General features: G+C 44.0%; 1 protein-coding gene across 5 annotated transcripts in view; it reads right to left on the bottom strand.

Moving 5' to 3' along the window:
- Positions 1-17917, bottom strand: part of ADCYAP1R1 (ADCYAP receptor type I) — a 218050-nt gene that overhangs the window by 153786 nt on the left and 46347 nt on the right. For all 5 annotated transcript variants that reach the window (XM_006120585.5, XM_006120587.5, XM_006120590.4 and 2 more), the window contains exon 2: positions 16547-16711. In XM_006120585.5, coding sequence (XP_006120647.1) covers positions 16547-16597 — 51 coding nt within the window. In that variant the 5' untranslated portion in view covers positions 16598-16711. The remainder of the gene's footprint in view (positions 1-16546; positions 16712-17917) is intronic.

Genomic DNA, 17917 nt, shown 5'->3' with positions numbered 1-17917 from the left:
TCCAAAAAGAGTGAGACAGATTCATGGATGTTAGGTCCATCAATGGCTATTAGCCAGGATGGGTAGGAATGGTGTCCCTAGCCTCTGTTTGTCTGGGTGACAGGAGAGGCATCATGTGAGGATTATCTGTTGTGTTCCCTTCCCTCTGGGGCATCTGGTATTGGCTACTATCGGCAGATGGGATATTGGGCTAGATGGACTTCTGGTCTGACCCACTATGGCTGTACAGGCAGTCCCCGGGTTACGTACAAGATAGGGACTGTAGGTTTGTTCTTAAGTTAAATTTGTATGTAAGTCGGAACTGGTACATATTGTAGGGGAAACTCTAGCCAAACATTTTTTTTAGTTTTGGATAGCATAGGGAAAGGTTAACTCCCCTCTAATGTTTGTTTTGCTGTCTGTTCCCCTGTTCAGAAGATTTCACATCTATTTCTGTCCCTGTGACAAACTCAGGACTAAAGGAGTAACTCATCAAATACCAAACAGCTCTGCACCATGCTTTGAGCTAATAGCTTTATTTCCACACGCCACCCAGGGTTCTAGGAGGAGGGTCCTTTTTTTGCTAACACAATGAGGCCAGCACTTTGTTTGTTTTGGTGGAGTCTTTGTTTGCCCAGGGAGCCCAGCATGTATAGGGGGAGGAGGGGCGGAGAGGCTGCTTTTGTCTGTTGTTCGGCAGCCTGTTGCTCAGGGGAGGGGGCAGCCTGTTGCTGGCAGGGGGGGAGGGGGGAGGCGTGCAGGATGCGAGGCCGCGGGGGGGGGGGGGGCAGCGGGCGTGGGGAGGCACTTTTCCTCTGCCCGGCAGCTCTGCGGGACCCCAGTCGGAGCCGGCCCGAGGAGGAGGAGGATCCTAGGACCCAGGTGAGCGAGCCCCGGGAATGCTGCTGCGCATGTGCCTCACCCCGTTCGTATCTAGGGATCTGACGTAAGTCGGATCCACGTAAGTCGGGGACTGCCTGTACTTATTTGAAGTGCCCTTCCTGTTGCCTGTAACATTTTCTGCCAGGTGCAAATCATTCTTTTCCTTGACTTTCCTAAGGTTGTCCCTAAATGCTCACCCTCTTTACTTTCTCCGTAAACATGCACCTCTCATTCTGTGTATCTCTTTTGGTTTTTAGATAGCTAAAAAGCTTCTTCTGCAGCCACACTGGGCTCTTGTGGCTCTCCTTATCTTTCGTCAGCATCAGAATAGCTTGATATTGAGACTTTAGTATTACACTGGGGGGTGGGGGGTTGGAACAACCAGCCCCCTTCAACTTCTTTTCTTCCCAATTGGTTTTCATGGTTCTTTGCCTATTTCAGAGTTGATTTAAAACCTGCATTTCTGAAGAGGCCTTGTTTTTTTTTTCAGTTCAAGTCCTTCTTGCCACAGGATCTTGAATTCTATCAGATAATGATCACCATCTTCCAAATTCCCCACCTCGTCATGTTCACAACTAATTCATCCCTCTTGTCAAAATCAGATCCCAAAATCAATGACTCTCCCCACAAATTGTTTCCTCAACATGCTAACTTGAAATATTGTCTCCTACTCGTGTTAAGAACTTGCAGGACATACTGGCTGCGTCTAGACTGGCATGATTTTGCGGAAATACATTTAACGGAAAAGTTTTTCCATTAAAAGTATTTCCGCAAAAGCGCGTCTAGATTGGCACGGATGCTTTTGCGCAAAAAGTGCTTTTGAGCAAAAGCATCCGTGGCCAGTCTAGATGCGATTTTGCGCAAGAAAGCCCCGATTGCCATTTTAGCCATCAGGGCTTTTTTGTGCAAAACAGTTCTTCCCTGTCTACAGTATTCTTGCGCAAGAGGGCTTTTTCCCAAGCGGGAGCGTGAAAATATTTGCGCAAGAAGCACTGATTTTGTACATTAGAAAGTCAGTGCTCTTGTGCAAATTCAAGCGACCAGTGTAGACAGCTGGCAAGACTTGCCAGTCTAGATGCAGCCACTATGTTTTGCTGTAATAGTCTTGCAGCAGATAACTGAGAAGTTAATACTATTTCATGTGTCAGCTTTTTTTTTTTTTTTTTTTTTTTTGCTCTTACCCTCTTTTCCTATGCTTTGACTTTCATTCCTATCTCCTTATTAACACAGTTTGAGGTCTGCACTGAGACTGTTTCACCAAGAGCTGACTCCACAGTAAATCTGCACAGACTGCTTGCTCAGCAATAGAAAGGAAGAAATGTCCGGCAACACTTTATTACAGACTTGAATAATTTCCCTTCAGGTGCTGGATATTAATAGTGGAGCAACATGAGAGGGTGGGGAAATCATTGAATCTGACATTTTATTTGACATGCTTTTGTCCAGTAGGATCAAATATTTTCTTTCTAGCTATTTGAAACTGTTTGTCCAATACTTCTCCAAATTAACAAATACAACATCAAGAGGGAGAAAATCATATTAAAAGACCCAAAATCTCTATGGTCTCCACACTGTTTGCTTGCTACGGATATTATTATAGCTACTATAAAGTAATAAGGTTGAGAGAGAAAGAAAGAGAGAGACGGTTTTAATGTACGGCAACCATCTTGTGCTTTGTAATCTCCAAATGTGTTCGTAGCTAGATGATTTGCAATTAATCTATTGTATGGATATGATATCTTAATAATGTGAAATATTCTATCTTTGTTTGTGTTGCTATTGGTTCCATTGGCTGGTATCTCCGTCACCTGCAGTCCCCAACATGCTAGTTGCTGTATAAATCCAGAATAGTGATAGAAATGTAGCCGTGTTAGTCTGGGGTAGTTGAAGCAAAATGCAGGACAATGTAGCACTTTAAAGACTAACAAGATGGTTTTATTAGATGATGAGCTTTCGTGGGCCAGACCCACTTCCTCAGATCAAATAGTGGAAGAAAGTAGTCACAACCATATATACCAAAGGATACAATTAAAAAAATGAACAAATATGAAAAGGACAAATCACATTGCAGAACAGAAGGGGGATGCGGGGAGGTGGGAAGGGGGAGGAAGGAAGGTAAGTGTCTGTGAATTGCTGATATTAAAGGTAGGGAGAGTGGGATGTTTGTGAGTTAATGGAATTACAGGTGATAATTGGGGAAACTGTCTTGGTAATGGGTGAGAAAGTTCAAAGTCTTGTTAAGTCCTTGTTGGCAAGTGTCGAATTTTAACATAAATGACAGTTCAGAGGATTCCCTTTCAAGTGCAGATGTAAAAGGTCTATGTAGCAGAATGCAGGTGGCTAAGTCATTGAGAGAGTGTCCTTTCTGGTTAAAGTGGCAAGAAACTGTTTTCTCTTTGTGATCTTGTCTGATATCTGTTTTGTGGGCATTAATCCTTTGGCGAAGTGTCTGAGATGTTTGTCCAATGTACATAGCAGACGGACACTTTCGGCACATGATAGCATAGATTATATTTCTGGATGCGCAGGAATATGTGTTCTTGATCTTATAACTCACTTGGTTAGGTCCAATAATGGTATCAGCAGAATGAATATGTGGACAAAGCTGGCAACGGGGTTTGTTGCAAGGGAAGGTACCAGGGTTGGTATTAGTGTGGTATGTCCTGTGGTGGTTGGTAAGAATCTAACCTGCTCTATGCAACCTCTGCAAAGTAATCCCATGTGATTTCTAGCATGGTTTTGTTTAACCTTTATTTACACACTGGCCTCTTCTAGGCAACCTGCTTTTTCTCTGTAATTAGTCACAAGCCTTCAGTGAGCATGGACATAGCTCAGCTCCTGTTATTCTAGACTCTTGAGCCGGATTCTCAGATCAGAACAGGTCTCATCAGAAATTGCTCAGAATTCTTCCTGTGACCCACCTTTTCTGCGTTATGTGCCTGTCTCTGGGCTCAGCCTGTGTCTGTGGTTGATTGCCTCAGTACTCCTAGGGCACTATCTATAAGTGTTAAATAAAATGACAGTGCTAATAACAGTAAGTAGCAGCAGTTATAATACTTGGATCCCTGTGCAATACCTACATTTCTGGAACGATCCCGGTTCTGATGTGAGCAGAGGGAAATTGAAGGTATCTAAGTATATTTACAGGAAATGGTTGGATCCTAGGAACATGTGTGGTAGGGATTCCTATGTCAGAAAACATCCCACCTCACTTGGAGTCTACATCCCTTCCAATGGGGATACAAATATCTTAAGGCCAAAAGCACTTAGATGGAGTAAAGCTAGAAGGACTGGTTTGAGGCTAGTTGGTAATAGCCCAAGCAAGGAAATGAAGGTGGTCAGAGAGGAGGGAAAGAGGACAAGTGCTTTTATTTGTGCCCATCACGGCAGGGAAGATGAGAAAACAGAATATACTCAAAGAGGCATCAGCGGGGAAGAAGAGGGACTACAGAAATGGAGCAACCAGGAATGCCTCTAGAAAGAACTCTCTCATCCTCAAACACAAGAAGCCTGAGTTTACATGATCCTACTTGAACTTATCCCAGTGTTATAAAAAGATGTAGCAAAAGGGTGAGTGGGTTACAGAGAGCAGCAGGAACATTATGGGACAATATGCCCTTAAAAAGATAAAGAAATCTATCTCCACTCAGCAAATAGGATTGGAGAAAACACGTCTAGATCCTTTCCTCATCTCAGTGCACTGAGGCTTGAAGCAACTAGATACAGCTACAGACCTCTGATCTCATAGAGGTTCCCTGCCTCCCACAGCTTATATTTACCTTGTATACGAAGAATGAGGCATGCAAGACACAAGATCATCAGTTACACCTTCGTGCAGGGACACCAAGGCACATCTTGGTTAGCCAACTAATCAACCACTGGATGGAATATTTCACCACCTGGAGTATCAAGCTGTGCAGCATTCAAAGTATATCCACGCAAAACTCCAAGTATTCGCTCCAGATATACACCTGATTGAATTATTACAGACAGTTAAAACACCTGCATTGCAGTCACATTTAAAATTCAGTTCCAATCCAAAGCCAACTTTGTGACTCATGAATTTCATTGTTTCTCAAGTGCTTTTTTGTACCAGACAAAGGAACCGTGCGTTAAGCCCCCATTTTCTCAATAATTTTATGATGACTTTTGTTAACATTTCCAGTAAAAACACCCTTATTACTGTTGCAGATGTGTTTTGAAATAAATCCAATACAATGACAGGCAAAGTGACAGCAGAGAGAAAAGGAGCGAAGGGTGGAGAGAACAGCTGGACAAATGAAGACAAGGAACATGCCGGCAGGACAGAGAAAAGAATGAGAGGTCGAACAGAAACCTGATGAAGTGACAGCAATCATGATACCTCATCAGCTCAGTCCCAGAACAAGAGTCCAGTTTGTTGAGGACACTAAGGTTGCATCTGCACTGCACCCGTAGCTTGAAATAAGCTACGCAATTTGAGCTGCACAAATTAGTCTGAAGCATTTAAGAAGGAAATTAGTTTGGCCTAAAACTTTGCCTTGGTATTTGCAACTGACCTAAGAAAGGAGCCTGGTACAATTCAGCCAGAGAATACTGCTGGTCCCGAGACTTGTACAGAGGAGAGACATCCTGCTGTGGAGGGAGCCTATGTCATGTTTCATCAGTGGATAAAAGCAGAGAGCACCCCCTCTTGCACAGATATTGCAAAGCAATCTGCAGCTACAACAAGGCACATGGTGTAAATAACATGAGAGAGAGATGCACAAGCACCAGCTTAAGAAAGGAAAGTCGCAGGAGGAAAAATGAATGAATAATTGCCACGCAAAGAAATAATAATAAAAACTCCACCGTGGGCATAAATCTTTTCAATAATGAGAGGGAGAGAAAAATCAGTGCTGTTACTCTCTGGAACCCTGCAAGAAACTATAGCAAAATCTTGCACTGTCTGCAAGCACAAAGCCACTGAAAAATGATATGAATAAAAGGCAAGTATTCCACCGTATTAACCCTGGTTTGCCTTCTGGCCATTCATTAGGCCCAAATGAGTGCCGCTCGTTACAGAAGCCATAGCCAATCATTAATTATCCATAATAGCGATCATAGCGACTTACGGAAATGCAGCAGAGAGTAAACAGCAGCTGCTGTCTTTTGACACTTTCCAGGAAGTCCATGCATCTGGAAGCTCAAGAGATGTGTTCTATTTACAATAGCAACAACATTTACCTTGAGAAACGAAGGACAAGATTTTTGTTTTAAACTGACTAGTGATTTGAGGTGTTTTAACCTGCAGGCACCTGATCTGAGACACCTGAAAACGGGCCTCAATTTTTGAGCAGTCATCTGGAAATCAGGCCGCTTTAATTGCGTGCTTTACTGGACGTTCAAAATGATAAGCCAATTTTTTGGAAATCTTGGCAGCAAATTCCTACTTTGGAGGCCCTCGGATGGCTCCTTCCTAAAACCTTTTATGAAATTCCTCCAGACCCGCGTCTGTAGCAAAGTCTGTGGAGAATTCCTCTAAGCACTGGAAGTTTTACATGAAAATTGAATGTTTTAATGAAGATAAGGTCTAATTCAAACACAAGTTATTTTGCTGGCTGCAGGCATTGCTGGGTGAAATGCGATGGCAGCAGTTCCCAAACTGTGGGTTGCAACTCTGAATGGGATCGTGGCATCAGTAGATGGGGTTGCACCAATCCCTAGTGTGCTAAGGACACCATTTTGCTCTGCAATGCATGAGCTGCATGCACAGTGTGGGAAAGGTTACACGGGGGATGCCTTGTTGCTCTACAAAATGGCATCTTCTGCACAGCGTAACCACCCCTGCACCACACAGGGGTTCATTCTGGGCAAAGGACGCCATTTTGTAGAGCAAAATGGTGTCTTCTGTGCAGAGTGACCTCATATACTGTGAGTCCAATGTCACGCTGTGTGGAGGACCACCTTGTTGTTCTACAAAATGACATCCCCCCCCCCCATGCTATCTGGGGTGCCAGAAAGAAATAATTCATTAAAATGGGGGCATGTGGACAAAATGTTTGGGAACTGCTGTGATATAATCGATGTTGCGGAGGTCGGATTAAATCAGTGAAGGGCAACCAAGGCTAATGAGTGGCCCACATGAGTGGCCCCCCTTCATCTCAGTGGGCTGCAAGATTGTTAGAACCATGGTCTCGAAGGATAGGGTAGTTTGGCTCACTGCACTTGCAAACCTAGAATTTTCAGGGTGCGGCAACTGAATCATAGCAGCCTTTGATTGGATACAAAGGGAACACATGACTCTCACAATGCGTGCAATCAGCATGCACCTCACTTCACGAGCCTTTGCTTTCAGTGTGTGTCAGTAGTACTTGTGTCACTTTTGTAATAGGTAGGAAAAAAAAGACACTGATGAAAACCAGCAGAATCCGGCAACCCTGCACATGGGCAAAAATGAACAAAATGTCTCGTGGGCCACACAGAACCCCAATGGACCACATGAGGACCTCGGGTCGCAGGTTGGCCACCCTTGGATTAGATGATCATAGTGGTCCCTTATTGCCTTATAAACGTATGAGTCTATTAGTCATATTCAGCTCGTCAGTCCCTGTCCAGTTCCTCATTTTATCTAGCATCAGCCTCCACTCACTGCCTCATGAGCACAATTGCAAGAGGCTTTTCCTGACACCTTGAACATCCCCTCTATCTCTTGAATTCCTCCAGTGTGAAGGGATGGGTTAGAGCACTATGCTTTTGGATTCTGTTTCACCATAAGGACTCTATCAGTCTCAGCCTGTGAGATTCCACTTTGATTGTAAGGCTGCCCTTTGCTTTCCTGATACATTTTTTTCTTATCCGTGCCTGGGACTAACATCTCAAGTGGTGGCACAGGGCTAACTGAGGGCCACTAAATATTGATGATTGTCCTTTTTAAAGGGAGCATCCCAGGACAAAGAGAGAGCTGCCACATATATATTTTATTAAACTGTTATATATATTTGTATTTTTTTTGTTTGTAAGCCGCCTTGAATATTTTAAATAGAAAGGTGGGGTAAAATATTTAAATAAATAAATACATATATAGGTCAAACCACCAAGCCTGAATTCAAGTGAGGAAATATGTAAGCACTGGATCACTAGGTGAGGGGCTCTGGTGACCAGATAAGGCTGAGTGGGGATCAACAGACAAAGAGATAGTCTTGCAGTGAATATTTGAGAGAAGGGATCAGAAAGACTCCATGACCGAAGAGGAAGCAATGTGAAAGAAGAGAAGAAGGACCCAGGATACACCAAAAGACACTCCAAAGGACTCTGAGCTAAAGCACTAAGGAATGCTGGGAAACGTGACTGGTTGTTTTGCCTAGAACAGGGCTACTCAACACATGGCCCACGGGCCACATGCAGCCCACAGCCTGTTTGTTTGTGGCCTGTGGTGCAGTTTGGGTTTACTCGGGGTTCAACATGCAGCCCGCAGGTGGGAGACAAAACAAAAAAGTAGTCAATATAATGCTCTTCTGTTGATATGCATTTTAGTAGTTAAATTCCTGGACTGTCATTGCTCATTAGAAGTGCTGTCATACGAGTGGAAATTGGGTAAATATTGCATTTTATTAGTATCTGCAGAATTGACTTAAATGGGGCCTGGGTGCTCTGTAGCCTTGCCGTAATCTTTGTAATCATTCCCGTCAGTGTGAAACAAGCTATTTGCATATATATTTGCATGTATATGCAACCACACCTAAGAGGGGGCCCTCGGCATGTGCTGCGAGTATCATTGTGGCCCCCAGAGCTTCCAAAGTTGAGTAGCCCTGGCCTAGAATGTGCATTTCTCAGGCCATCTACATGAAAAGTATTTGTGTTTGGAAACCCTGACAAAACCGGTTCGTTTGTGCTTTTTCACCATTATGCGTCCTAAAAGAGGAACGTCAAACCCAGAGTTCCCACAAGATTGAAACTCTGGGAAAATGACTGGCGTATCTTGGGGCTTTGGCACTGGTCTGAGAGGCATGGCACAGCTGAGCTGCAGAGCCCCTTCCACACCACACAGGCCAAGGGGAAATACAAGGCTGCTGCCTGCTGAGTAAAAGGAATGCTTAAGAGCACATAGGTCAAATGCACTGGGAAGCAAACAGAGCAGATTGGTGAGTGCCTAGCCAGGAGAGCAGTTTCAGGGTTGTGTCGGACTGGTGTGAAATCTTGGCCTCATTGCGGGTACTACATGAATGGCAGAACTCCCATTAACTTCCTTGGAACCAAGATTTCACCCAAAATGCCTTTGGCAAAAGAGAACCTCACATCAGCACCCAACACATCATATAGGCAAAGCACAATCACCACAGCTTGCCAAAAAACCACACAAAGGCTATGTCTACACAAGCACGATCTTGCGCCAGAGCTATGCAAATGAAGCTAAGCGTAGAATATCGCCGAGCCTCATTTGCATACATAATGAGCCACCATTTTTGCGGAAGAGGCTCTTGCGCAAGAAGGAGCTGTCTACACTGCCCCTTCTTATGCAAGAAAAACCCTCTTCCGCAATGCCGTTATTCCTGAAAATAATCAGCATAGTGGCATTGCACAAGAGGTTTTTTCTTGTGCAAGAAGGGGCAGTGTAGACAGCTCCTTCTTGTACAAGAGCCTCTTCCACAAAATGGCGGCTCATTATATATGCAAGTGAGGCTCACCGATATTCCATGCTTAGCCTCATTTGCATAGCTCTGGCGCAAGATCGCACCAGTGTAGATATACCCAAAGTGTTCTCTAAGCACCTACAGGCTCATGGCCCCTGCTAGCTGCATCGAGTAGCCTGGTGCTAGGGCAGGCAGGGAGCCTGCCTAGGGTCCCAGCGGGCCGTGGGCCAGATCCAAAGACTTGGTAGGATGCATTTGGCCTGCCCCTGCAACCCTGCAGTAGGAAAATGTTAGCCCATGCCAGTAGGGTCCACATGGACCCTTAAGTGCATGACTTATTGGTGTGTTCCTGAATTCACATCCTAACTAGTAAACACTAAAATACTGGGGAGACAAGTGATTTGCAACCTGTAGTCCTTGGATCCCTGGGGGTCTTCAGAGGTCTATGTCTAAGAGGTCCGTGAAAGGTCATCATGACCATAGAACTGCGGGTTTCCACCTGTGGTCTGCAAACCACTGGGATCCTCAAACTACGTCTGAGATTTCCTAAGGAGACTATGCCACCATTTGAAATCGTTTCGGGGACTGCAAATGACAAAAGGTTGCACACAGGGGCAGACAAGCCCTTCAATGTTTTTCATTTAAAAAATGCCACCATTCCTGGGACAGAGTTCAAAAAGTTATTACTGCACAGGTTTTGAACACCCATGGGGATAAATCCTGACTTCCACTGAAGTCAATGGGAATTGACCCTGGTTTCCTTTAGAAAGCTAGAGAAGGAGTAAAAGAACATTAAGAGATAAGAACAAGCTCAGCATTTGATTCCTATTTCAAACCTTCAGGGCCTTGATTCCTGTACCTTCAGGTTTTAACTACTAACAAGGAACCAATGTGAAATTTGCTTTGCTTAGAGGGCTTCCCATGGCCTATAGAACCTTTCATCTTTAGAACGGTGATTTATATCACATCCATGCCCAGGATGCAGGCTGGGAGGAGAGAGAGGTGGGTTTCTATATCAGTGTAGCTTTCTTTTTCACTGTCTTCTGCTCTTTCGATAGTCTCATTCGACATTAACAATATCCTTTCCAAACCACGTAATCAGATGTTCTGCTACCAGACTGTCTTCACATAGAAGACTTAACTCAGTCCTCAGAAAAATCATGGAGGGGATCCTCAAGGAATCCATTTTGAAGCACTTGGAAGAGGGGAAAGTGATCAGGAATAGTCAACATGGATTCACAAAGGGCAAGTCATGCCTGACCAATCTGATTAGCATCTATGATGAGGTAACTGGCTCTGTGCATATGGGAAAGTCAGTGGGTGATATATACCCTGACTTTAGCAAAGCTTTTGATATGGTCTCCCACAATATTCTTGCCAGCAAGTTAAGGGAATATGGACTGGATAAATGGACGGTAAGATGGATAGAAAGATGGCTAGACTGTTGGGCCCAATGGGTAGTGATCAATGGCTTGATGTCAGGTTGGCAGTCAGTTTCTAGTGGAGTGCCCCAAGGATCGGTTCTAGGACTGGTTTTGGTCAACATCTTTCTTAATGACCTGGACAAGGGGATGGATTGCACCCTCAGCAAGTTTGCAGATGACACTAAGCTGGGAGAGAGGTAGATACCCTGGAGGGCAGGGATAGGGTCCAGAGTGACCTAGACAGATTAGAGGATTGGGCCAAAAGAAATCTGATGAGATTCAACAAGGACAAGTGCAGAATCCTGCACTTTGGATGGAAGAATCCCAAGCATTGTTACAGGCTGGGGACCAACTGGCTAAGTAGCCGTTCTACAGAAAAGGACCTGGGGATTATAGTGGATGAGAAGCTGGATACGAATCAACAGTGTGCCCTTGTAGCCAAGAAGGCTAATGGCACATTAGGTTGCATTAGGAGGAGCATTGCCAGCAGATCTAGAGAAGTGATTATTCCCTTTATTCGGCATTGGTGAGGCCACATCTGGAGTATTGTGTCCAGTTCTGGCCCCCCCACTAGAGATAGGATGTGAATGCAATGGAGAGAGTCCAGTATAGGGTGACCAAAATGATTAGGGGGCTGGAGAACATGACCTCTGAGGAGAGGCTGAGGGATTTAGATTTGTTTAGTCTGAATAAGAGAAGAGTGAGGGGAAATTTGATAGAAGCCTTCAACATCCTGAAGGGAAGAGATTGATGGAGAAAGGCTGTTAACAGTAGTGACAGATGGCAGAACAAGGAGCAATGATCTCAAGTTACAGTGGGGGAGGTCTAGGTTGGATATTAGGAAAAACTATTTCACTAGGAGGGTGGTGAAGCACCGGAATGGGTTCCCTAGGGAGGTGGTGGAATCTCCATCCCTAGAGGTTGCTAAGTCTCGGCTTGACAAAGCCCTGCCTGGGTTGATTTAGTTGGGATTGGCCCTGCCTTGGGCAGGGAGCTGGACTTGATGACCTCCTGAGGTCTCTTCCAGCTCTATGATTCTAGGAACATAAGAACGGCCATACTGGGTCAGACCAAAGGTCCATCTAGCCCAGTATCCTATCTGCCAACAGTGGCCAATACCAGATACCCCAGAAGGAAGGAACACAATAGGCAATCCACACATGATCCCTCTCCTGATATCCATTTCCAGACAAACAGAGGCTAGGGACACCATTCCTACCCATCCTGGCTAACAGCCACTGATGGACCTAATCTCCATGAATCTATCTAGCTCTTTTTTGAACTCTGTTGAAGTCCTAGCCTTCACCACATATTAGCTCATATACGGTCTGCTGGACTTTGTAGCATCCAAGTTAATTTATATTGGAACAGAAAGTGAGACACGTTGTTCCAATATTTGATGGATGCCCCTGGCAGGAGTTTCCTTGATCAGAAACCAGGATTGACCACATGATGCCTGTCTCCGACAGTTTCAATTTAAACCCAGATATGAATTCCCATGGACACTAAGGCAGGGTTAGGCAATAGGTGGTCCGTGGGCTAGACGTATTCACCAGGGTTATACCCTAGTGGGCCACCAGAAGCTTTATTTACCTGAGTCTTCTGAGTGTCCACAAGTACCGTTGTTCACAGCTTCCATTGGCCACCCTTTGTCATTCCCGGCCAATGGGAACTGTGGGGAGTGGCACTGGCCAGCTCACTGTTTCTCGCAGCTCCCATTAGCTGGGAACATGAGCTGTGGCCAACAGGAGCTGTGAGCAGCCATACCTGCTGACACAAGTAAATAAAGTGTCTGGCAGCCTTGCCGGGGCAAACTCTGGTGAAACACGTCCAACCTGCAGGCCGGTTATTGCCTGCCGCTGAACCAAGGGGATAAGAAGAAGCTGAATACTAGATCCCTGAAGGACCATGACCCATATCTAGTTGTGTTAACATCTTATATTTACTAGTCACCTTTACCTTACTGCTCATGTGAGAAAACAACTTGTACTACCAACAACTCCTGTTGTCTAAGCGCAGTGTCCAAGCTGATCTTAGGAATTCAGTGAAGGAATGCCTTCTCTCTCCCCAGTTACAATGCTACATGGGCTATAATACAAATATATGTTGCACATATAATCCACTTGATTTTCAAACAGATCATTTTGGCTTTAAGTCCAGAGAGCAGCAGTGGGAAAGAGGAAGAGCCCTATCGCAATCCGTGAAGAAGCAAAATAGCAAAGCGACAAGTGAACAGGAGGATCCAGAAAAAAAAGAGCTGATAGATAATCATAGAATCATAGAACAGAACAGGCTCGGATTCTACTGGAAGCCAGCATATAAACCTGCATTAAAGGCAGGCAGCTCTACATATCTCGCACAACATTAACCTCAGAGCTGAGTTAATGAGAGCTCAGAGAGCAGAAAATTAGAGTGAGAAGGGGAAACACTGAGCAGTCCCAGCAAGCTCTGCTGGTAAAGGTCAATTTATCAATATATCACTTTATAAAGTGATAGGGAATAGCCAGCATGGGTTTGTGAAGAACAAGTCATGCCAAACTAATCTGATAGCTTTCTTTGATAGGATAACGAGCCTTGTGGATAAGGGAGAAGCGGTGGATGTCATATACCTAGACTTTACTAAGGCATTTGATACGGTCTCGCATGATATTCTTATTGATAAACTAGGCAAATATAACTTAGATAGGGCCACGATAAGGTGGGTGCATAATTGGCTGGATAACCGTAGTCAGAGAGTTGTTGTTAACGGTTCTAAATCCTGCTGGAAAGGGATAACAAGTGGAGTTCCTCAAGGGTCTGTTTTGGGACCCGTAGTGTTCAATATCTTCATCAATGATGTAGATATTGGGATAGAGAGTACGCTTATTAAGTTTGCAGATGATACCAAACTGGGTGAGGTTGCAACTTCTTTGGAGGATAGGGACATAATTCAAAATGACCTTAGCAAGTTAGAGAAATGGTCAGAGGTAAACAGGATGAGGTTTAATAAAGAGAAATGCAAAGTGCTCCACTTAGGAAGGAACAATCAGTTCCATACATACAACATGGGAAGCGACTGTCTAGGAAGGAGCATGGCGGAAAGGGATCTAGGGGTCATAGTGGACCACAAGTTGAATATGAGTCAACAGTGTGATGCTGTTGCAAAAAAAGCAAATATGATTCTAGGTTGTATCAACAGGTGTGTTGTAAGCAAAACTCGTGAAGTCATTCTGCCGCTCTACTCTGCACTAGTTAGGCCTCAGCTGGAGTACTGTGTCCAGTTCTGGGCGCCACATTTCAAGAAAGATGTGGAGAAATTGGAAAGGGTACAGAGAAGAGCGACAAGAATGATTAAAGGTTTAGAGAACATGACCTATGAAGCCAGGCTTCATGAACTGGGCTTGTTTAGTTTGGAAAAAAGAAGATTAAGGGGGAAATGATAGCGGTTTTCAAATATCTAAAAGGGTGTCACAAGGAGGAAGGAGAAAATTTGTTCCTCTTGGTTTCTGAGGACAGGACAAGGAGTAATGGGCTTAAAGTGCAGCAGGGGAGGTTTAGATTGGACATTAGGAAAAAATTCCTAACTGTCAGGGTGGTCAAATATTGGAATAAATTGCCAAGGGAGGTGGTGGAATCTCCCTCTCTGGAGATATTTAAGAACAGGTTAGATAGACATCTGTCAGGGATGGTGTAGACGGAGCTTGGTCCTGCCTTGAGGGCGGGGGGCTGGACTCGATGACCTCTCGAGGTCCCTTCCAGTCCTATTATTCTATGATTCTATGATTCTATCAACCAAGAGAACATGACGGTTGTCATATCTGGATTTCAAAACTGTAGCATTTGGTCTACAAGGAAGACTTCTTAGCTGACCAGACAAACTAACCAACAGTGAAGGGCTCATAGCTAGAATTCACAGGTTAAACTTTTGTGTTTGCTGACTATGCCAATTTTTGAAGTATGCTACAGTTCTAATTCTGACCTGAAGAATCCAGCTAATAAATGCTACATTTTAGCCAGAGCAGTAAAAACAATCTCTGAAGAAGACTTGAGGAGAAAGAATGTACATCTACATGCGTTTAAATAAAGGAGTATAAATGCTACCCTCAGTGCTTTACCTTGTGACACAGATGTTATAAATCCATCGCATAGCAGCAAAAATCTGTGTGAATGTCTATAGGAAAAGCAGTCAAACACTTGGATCTAATAATAGTTTAATATATTATTTTAAGTATCTTTTTTAAATGCTCAGATTGCCTGGGTACATGAAAATATAAATATCAAAGCAATTGTTGAAATATACTGGGAGCTGCTAATAAGACTGGATTTCAGCATTTAAACACAAAGGCTACGTCTACACTGGCATGATTTTCCGGAAATGCTTTTAACGGAAAAGTTTTCCGTTAAAAGCATTTTCAGAAAAGCACATCTAGATTGGCAGGATGCTTTTCCACAAAAGCACTTTTTGCGGAAAAGCGTCCGTGGCCAATCTAGACGCGGTTTTCTGCAAAAAAGCACCGATCGCCATTTTCGCGATCGGGGCTTTTTTGTGGAAAACAGTACTACACTGTCTACACTGGCCCTTTTGCGTAAAAGTCTTTCGGAAAAAGACTTGTCCGAACTGGAGCATCATAGTATTTCCGCAAGAACACTAACGATCTTACATGAGATCGTCAGTGTTCTTGCGGAAATTCAAGCGGCCGGTGTAGACAGCTGGCAAGTTTTTTCGCAAAATCAGATGATTTTGTGGAAAAACTTGCCAGTCTAGACACAGCCAATGTGTGTCATAGTGAGTCTACACCGAACCCATAGCCCAAAATAAGCTACATAATTTGAGCTATACAAATTGCGTAGCTTATTTTGAGTGTATTTTGAAATAGCTTATTTAGAAATTTGGTGCTATCTACACAGAGCCAAATTTAGAAATAGAGCGCTATTCCGAAATGTCCTTTCATCTTCATGGAACGAAGTTTAGAGGGACATCAGAATAGCACGCCCATTATTTCGAAAGATATTTCAAAATAACGGGCTTGTTCAAAAGATGTGGAATAGCTATTTTGGGACACCGGAAGTATCTCCAAATAGCACCTCAGTGTAGACATACCTTCAGAGACTCAGTCTATGTTATGTTTTCTAAGAAATACTTAGATGTCCCTACTTTGGCCTGGGCTGCAGTAAAGAGCTGAAGTGAAACCCAGGAAGCAGCAGTTAGCAATAGCTGTAAAGTAACTTGCTACCACTACATCCTTACCAAACCCCTGGATCTCGGGATACCTTCAATTCTTGAATTTAGCTCCAGAGTCTCAATAAAGCTACTGGTGCCTTTGAGGGCCACCATGTTGAGATACCCAGCATGACACACCGTGAAGCCTACCAAGCAGGCCCCTTTTTACGTTGGACACCCCAAAATGCAGCCCCTCCAAAATTACAAGTCCTTCTTGGCAATCTTGGCTGCTGAATGAACCCTGACAGTGCTCCTTTATGATCCTGCCTCCTTCACATTTACAAAAATGGTGGTGAGCATTGTTCTACCCCCTCTGTCCTACACACTGAAAGTGGTTTACTAGTAGCTAAGCTGGAATCCGAAAAGCCCTCACCCACTGTCTGCAACGGCCCATACCACGCATTTAAAAACCATGCACCCACAGAATGCCACTGTAAAGAGATGCATGCATTGTCCCTGGGATTCCATACCAGAGGAAGCAGCGTAAGAGTGAAGCAGCAGATCTTCAAGGCGAGGGCCATCTTCTCCCAATGGATATGTAGCCAATCTGTATCAACTTAGAACAGTTGTTGTGGCTCAAACACACAGCTTCTGCTGATCCCTGTGTCACTGTCTTCAAGACTCAGCTCAGGCCTCTGAAACAAAACAATATGAGAATTATAGTAATGGAAATAAGGAAAGTATCAGAGGGATAGCTGTGTTAGTCTGAATCTGGAAAAGCGGTGAGGAGTCCTGTGGCACCTTATAGACTAACTGAAGTGTAGGAGCATAAGCTTTCGTGGGCAAAGACCCACTACATGCATCTGACGAAGTGGGTCTTTGCCCACGAAAGTTTATGCTCCTATACTTCTGTTAGTCTATATGGTGCCACAGGACTTCTTGCTGGAAATAAGGAAAGGTGCAGGTAAGATGAAAAGGCCTGGACCAGAGGTCACAATACTGAAATTATGAGCTGTGCAGCCCAAAGGCTTGTTACTTGCGCATATAGCTCCTAGTACAACTGGATCCTTATTCTTGACTGGGGGGCCCACAGACACTGTTGTGCTAACAGTAATTTGGAACAAGGACACTACTCAAACAACATGCATGACAAAAACTAAACCTATCAAAAGAAAAGTAAAGCGACTGAATGTAACAAGATATAGAGGCATGGTATAGTGTTTGGAGAATGTATGTATTGAAGACCATATAATGGTCAACCCTTCCACTAGAGAAAGGAAGACCAATATTGCACATAGATGAATCTTAACTGAATTACTTGTTAAACTAGTTTTCTTTCTTCAGTTGTAGGAAGCAATCCAGGATAAGTGAACGTTAAAGAAGATTCAAATGCAATTCACATCAACAGCTAAATCCATTCCGCGTTTGAAGTATCATGGATAGGTTCCTTCCTGCTGTACCTCTACTCTACGCCCATGTACCACTGAGGAACTATGCCCTGAGCTGGAGAATCATTAGGCTTGTCTGATCTTTTTCATTGCTCTTAGAATGAGGTGTTGGGGAAATATGTAACACAGACCCTTTGTTCAAGGAAGAAGAAAGTCATCTCCTAAAGACTTAAGACTTGGCCCTTCATGGAGCAACAAAACAATTCCTCTTTGTGGCTGGGATAAAGAGATCCACCTCCAGAAGTCCCCATATTCAAAATATGTCATCTAGGCTCATCGGGTAAGACGAAGGAATGAAGGGGCATAAGGACAAATGCAAAGTACTCAGGAAGGAACAATTCATTCACACATACAGAATGGGAAGTGACTGTCTAGGAAGGAGTACTGCAGAAAGGGATCTAGGGGTCTAGTGGACCACAAGCTAACTAAGAGTCAACAGTGTGACACTGTTAC

This window comes from Pelodiscus sinensis, chromosome 2 (assembly GCF_052426305.1).
Source record: "Pelodiscus sinensis isolate ZL-2025 chromosome 2, ASM5242630v1, whole genome shotgun sequence".
In the NCBI taxonomy this organism is placed as follows: Eukaryota; Metazoa; Chordata; order Testudines; family Trionychidae; genus Pelodiscus; species Pelodiscus sinensis.
Note: the sequence above shows the minus strand (reverse complement) of the source record. Positions and strands in the feature narration are given on the sequence as shown.